This window comes from Gossypium hirsutum, chromosome A09 (assembly GCF_007990345.1).
Source record: "Gossypium hirsutum isolate 1008001.06 chromosome A09, Gossypium_hirsutum_v2.1, whole genome shotgun sequence".
In the NCBI taxonomy this organism is placed as follows: domain Eukaryota; kingdom Viridiplantae; phylum Streptophyta; class Magnoliopsida; order Malvales; family Malvaceae; genus Gossypium; species Gossypium hirsutum.
This window is the reverse complement of record NC_053432.1, coordinates 31223238-31228959: the sequence shown is the minus strand read 5'-3', so window position 1 is coordinate 31228959 and position 5722 is coordinate 31223238. Positions and strand designations below refer to the sequence as shown.

Here is a 5722-nt window from a genome sequence, read left to right as displayed (position 1 = left end):
AAATCTAATTGAACAATAAACTAGAAGAAACTGGCGAAACCACCCTAGGTTCAATTCCCAGGAAAGATTGAAGGGGCCACAGACGGTCTCGCTTAAAAAAAATTTCTAGGAAGAATTTCTCTCTCGTGTAATTTTGTAGAATACCAAAATTTAGAGAACAGAAGGATGAGAGAAGTTGTTCTCTCTATTTTTCTCTCGTTGTGTTCTATGAAAAATAAGGAGAATGACCTATATATACTATTTTCTGAAGGGGTAAAAAGATAAATTTGCAGAATTAATTTCCTAAAAATTCTCAATAGCCAGATTCTAATTTTATCAAATCGTAACCGTTTAAAAAAAATTTCAATTTCTTTATATTACCAACAACTAATGTATAAATATACCTCAAGAATACTAAAAAGGAAAAAGTAAAAAAAATCAAATATTCAATCATCAAATCAAGTGAAAATACAAGATGACTTTATATTCTTACATTCTTTTCCTCGTACATTGACTTAAGTTCTTCATGGCTAAATCTTTGTATGCGTTTTATTCTATTTTTGAGACAATATACACTTTACAACACCCACCTTATTGAAGTTTTACATCATTTCACCAATTAGTAATTAAGAATTTTTAATTGAACCATAATAATTTAACGGTTAAGTGAAAAAAAATTCAAAAACATTAATGATTAAGACAAAAAAATTTATAGTTTGATAACTATTTAAATAATTTATCCTAAAATTAAAATGTATTAACTAAATTCTAAATTTTACAAATATTTAAAGATTTTTGACATTAAACCATTATTTTATATTAATACTTTGTTCATAAACTCCTGTTATGTCATCAAATTCGTCGCATTAATAAATAGCATAATGTGATTATACAATTTGTTAACATATTACAAGTTTACAACTAACTTATATTCTTCGAATGCTATTATTATACTTTCAAGAAAATTTAATCTAATTATAAATTCAACTATTTCAATCATCCAAACGATGCAACATCTTTTCATATCAATAATAATTACGTATAAAAACTATCATTTTCTCCGAATGACGAAAAGCAATGAGGATAATAATACATTTACAATGTGCACATGATGTTATACTACGTGGCGTGGCACCCAAACAAAGTTTCTGAGCAACAATATTTCAGTCTAAAGCATCTTAACGTAAAATGAATTTCTAATGCCTAGAATTCGGTGCTGCTGGCACGGATGAGGGCTGGTTGTAGAAAACTTCGGAACCTTGAAAACTCTGGTAAGAAATATTGGTTAATGGTGTCGGAAATGGGAAGAGACCAGTAATTGCACCTCCAACCACTGAATAACCAGGCAAGGAATGCTGCTGTGATGCGGTTGTCATCCCATAGCTATATGCTGCACCATTTATCAATCCAGTAGTTGGCATGTATTGGGACACAGCATATGGTGCCATTGCTGACACTGGTCTTAAAGGAGAAGAAGATGACGATGTAGGAGGTGGCACTTCATTAGGAGTTAACTGCCGGGTGGTGGTTGCTACATTGCGCAGGTGAGATTCAGGATGCGAGCATGGTGGAACTAAAGCTTGCTGCAGATTCTGAGATGGTATGTATGGCTGGTCATTCTCAAGCTTAGGCCTCTTCTCAGATGAATAATCACCGGAAGATTCTTTCATGGGATTTCCAAGGACACCCTCAGAAGCAAGAGAAGAGAGGACATACGAAAGCATCTGGGCTGAGGATGTCGATGCAGTTAGCTTTGCTGCCACTGCAGCTGCAGCAGATTTCCTAGGATCTTCCTCAGTTTGGCCAGAATTCCTGGGAAAGGATACTTGTCGGGCATACATAAGAGGAGCAGATTGTTCTGTAGCTTCCGGAATAAAACTTTCCTTCGAGCTTTGCTCAGATGCTAACTCAGGATTGTCACAATTCAACAACTGTCTGCAGATATTACCAGCCTGTTCTGCTCGAGACTGTGCAGCCTGTAAAACAACATGAAAATTATCAGAACACACGTATGTCCAGAAGTTCATAATATGGTTAACTGTATTTAAGCTGAGAGATAGATGCAAATAGCTCATAAATCCAACAACTATACTTAAAAGATAAGATTAGTATAGTGTCAAACCTGAAGCTGAGAACGAACTTGCTCCAGCTTGAATTCCTGAAAGCAAGAGTAAATCAGCCTTATGGTAACAACACAATACCACAGAGTTACTTTAAAGGGATTAGTCTAAGTAACCTGCTCCTTAAGAGCCTCTCTCAAATGTGAGATGAGATTAACTCTTGACGATGCAACAGCTGTTAACTGCTCAATACAGTCCCTCAGTGCAGCATGCTGACCCTGCACCTCCCCCACAAGTGCCGATCCACAGAACTGCCCTGTTCAAAGAAATTTGACATTTTTGGAAAGAATGTATCAAAATACATATTCAAAGTCTCCATAAGAAACAATTATTCAAATGAGAACTATTTGGTCATAAGATGTTCCCAATGTTGATTGATATACATTTTTTCTCTTAAAGAAAGAAAATATAGAAAAAGGATTACGAACAATAGCTGTAGTTAATGCAAGTCATACCTGAATTGACATCAGTACTAATTTCCTTATCTACTTTCTCCATACAACTAATAGCATTCCTACATTTGCTGAATATAACATCTTCATCCATCTGACTACAATATAGAAATTGATAACCTGAAACTATTTTATCCACAGTATCTCCGACAGGCTGCTTCAGCTAGCACGAATACAAAGCAGAAACAAAATTATTCCATGACACAAACATATAAATGCTGCAAAACAACAGAATAAATGCAGACAGCATGGAATTTATCTCACCAGTTTGGGATTTATATGCCTGCCATTTCTATTATTACTTTCTGGTTGTCTGCCAAAAAGCTCTTCCTTAAGAATTTGTCCTCGAGAACCAAACACTTTTCTCTCTTCCCATATACTGATCTGTATTTCAAACATCAAAAAGAAATGTGATATGTCATGCTAATTTTGAGAGCAACCATTCTAAAACAGCATGATAGGAATAATTTAACGCACACATATGTTTTGAAATAAAAGAACATAACAATTAGCCAAAAGATAGCAATAATACGAAAATAGAATAATAGGCATTGACTAATTACTGTGCTATTAACAGCAATTCAAATTGTCACGCCAAAATAAACACCAAGCCAGTTAACTAGATCTAGAAAAATAGATGTAATAAAATAACAGTTCAACTGCAGATCCTTGATATTTAACTCAGTCATGGGAAAAGTACCGAGTATTTTGAACCAATCCAATGACCATTAAAACAGGCAATGTCGGAAAACTAACCTATGCCTAGCTATAGACAAATTTATTAGAATGATCGATGCAAGATAAGTGAGGATCCACAAAATATAAAACTGGCAAGACATGCATATATTATCCAGTTATCACTATTTACTTAGCATCATCAAATTAACTTGCCTCTGTAGATAACATCACACTCCTAAGGAGCCTAATGCAACCAATCAGGTCTTCCATTTAAAGGGAAAGTTAAAAGCATTTCGTTTCTGTTACTTTATGTCAAGAAGAGTGGCTGTGAGACACATTCAATTCTTCATAGATATTTTAATGACAGCACAGAAGAAACAAAACCAGTATGTAAGGTGACCATACCAGACGTAATGCAGCATTCCTCCCAAACTCATCCCCGCTTTCAATCACATCACGAAGTGCATCAGGAAGAACCTTCCAAAATTCACCAACAAATTCTGAACCCTTACGCCTGCTATTCTGCAAAATGTCATTGGCAAGATACAGAAAGGCCAATCTCTGCTCACGTGGAGAGCAATGAAATTGTCTGTCCCAAGTTTCAACAACTTGTTTTGCCTTATTCATATGGAAAATACACCAATGTGATAAAGCTTATCAAGTTAAGGGTGCAAAAGATAAACTTCAGAAGTTCATTTGTTCTTAACTTACATGGCAACTAGACAGCAAATCAAACTGGCATCAGCAGTAAGTTACCCTTCAGAAATAATAAAGTATGTATATGCTCAAGTACTACACATGACAATCCGAGAAAGGACCTTCCACAATGAAAATGAAATCAACCAGAAAAGAACAGTCATAAATAGGCAATGAAGCAGGTAATACACAATTATTTCTTAGAAAGGATACTCTCTATGCTTGCTTGGGAGTTATTGAGCTTGGCCAGCTTTTCTACTAAGATTTGGGGATTAAATGAACTGCCCATTGCTGCTATTGATGGCTGAGTAACAATAACAAACAGGGCAGACCTTCAAAATGCAACCTTCAGAAAGGAGCTGCTGAAAGATAAAGGACAAGTGCACAACAATCATTTGCATTCAGCTGGACAAATTATAAATATGGGACTATCTAACTAAGCACAACTATATTCAAATTGCAAGTTCCATATATATTCTTTGAAAGTTTCCTCCTACAAGAGTGAAGCTTCTAAAACAATAACCTCAGATAAAGCTCCCCAACTAAATAGGTCTTGATTCCTGGAATTATTCAAAACTTCCCCCTTTTCTTCCTATTTTTTTCCGTAGATTTTAATCAAAATTTATCTTTGTACTGCCCACAAGTCAGGGACTATAATGGGACAATGATAATTCAACGAAACAAAGTTCCCCATCAAAGAAGCTTGCTGCAACTTAAAAAAGAAAAATATGAAACAAAAATTTGAATGTGAGTCTCCTATATTTAAAAAAAAATTGGGAATTTAAACTGAAGTCCTTAAGCTACAAAACAAACTATTGTAAACAACCAGTAAAGTTAAACCTCAAGGAACACAATGCAAACGAACTTAAAGCAAAAATTAGTTACGAAACAAATTAATGGCAGCTAAACTTCGAGGCGCCATAAAATAATTAAATAAAGAAAACCCTAGAAAATAATAGATAATGGAGGAGAACAAGGAGAGAGAGAGAGAGAGAGAGAGAGGGAAGAGAACCAGTAAAAAGCGAATGCTAGTGAGGCAGGCGAGAAATCAAGTAAGTTGGTGGATACCGGTGGTCATGGAGAGGGAATTTGGGGGGGGGAAACCTCTATTATTTGGCGATTAGGGTTTAGTTTGAAATTGGGGCTGTTTGCTTTGCAGAGGATTTTGGTGAGGTTAACTACAGGAATTGGAGGCTTTTGTGGAACCGTACGCGTGAGGTACTGCAAAGTGTGTATATGCTTTGCTTTGGTCTTTGAGGAGACGAAAAGTGCAGTGTATTGCAGCAGGGCAGGGCTTTAGACTTGGATTTATGGTACTACGCTGTATTTTAAATTAATTGTATTTTTAGTCCCCAAATTACCCTTAATATTGGGAGAGTTTTTTATTATTATTAATTATAAATTTAGCCACTAATATTTGTATATTTTGTTAAAATAGTGTTAATTGTATTTTTTAATTTTTTTTGCCATTAATTTTTGTATGTTTTGTTAAAATAGTGTTAATTGTATTTTTAAATTTTTGTTGCCATTAATTTTGTTTCTTTTTTCAACATATTTTTTCTAACAGATTTTATAAATAAATTCTAAGTTTCAAATTTTCTTTTCTTTCAAAAAGTTTCAATATTTCATACATTTTTTACTGGAAAGTTGTTCTATTGAGTTAATTTTTTTAGATAATTATATTTATTTTCTTTAAATTAAGAGTTTTTTTTTAATTTAATGTATTATTTATTTATTTTATTATTTTTCACATATAATTTTATTATTGGGTTATTTAAGTAATAAATTACATCTCAT

The 5722-nt window shown here is 34.0% G+C and overlaps 1 protein-coding gene across 6 annotated transcripts; it reads right to left on the bottom strand.

The window, feature by feature from the left end:
- Nucleotides 1-969: 969 nt before the first annotated feature.
- Nucleotides 970-5227, bottom strand: LOC121206692 (regulation of nuclear pre-mRNA domain-containing protein 1B). Of its 6 annotated transcripts, none has more exons than XM_041077763.1 (8): nt 4938-5227; nt 4139-4287; nt 3635-3882; nt 2816-2935; nt 2555-2705; nt 2216-2355; nt 2102-2137; nt 970-1955 (listed from the first exon to the last, which is right to left on the bottom strand). In XM_041077763.1, exons 2-8 carry the CDS (start codon nt 4212-4214, stop codon nt 1176-1178), a joined length of 1551 nt encoding a protein of 516 aa, XP_040933697.1. In that variant the 5' UTR covers nt 4215-4287; nt 4938-5227; the 3' UTR covers nt 970-1175. The 6 variants fall into 6 exon arrangements, with proteins under 6 accessions (XP_040933697.1, XP_040933698.1, XP_040933699.1 ...); XM_041077764.1 differs by having other exon boundaries at nt 4139-4284; XM_041077765.1 differs by having other exon boundaries at nt 4139-4229.
- Nucleotides 5228-5722: the final 495 nt, after the last annotated feature.

Excerpts from the sequence above, each read along its gene's own strand:
- LOC121206692 (XM_041077762.1), bottom strand. The coding sequence starts at position 4,214 with ATGGGCAGTTCATTTAATCCCCAAATCTTAGTAGAAAAGCTGGCCAAG. Across the intron at positions 2,356-2,554 it reads TAGTACTGATGTCAATTCAG|GGCAGTTCTGTGGATCGGCA; the intron begins GTATGACTTGCA and ends TTCTTTGAACAG. Across the intron at positions 2,138-2,215 it reads GAGAGGCTCTTAAGGAGCAG|GAATTCAAGCTGGAGCAAGT; the intron begins GTTACTTAGACT and ends TCTTGCTTTCAG.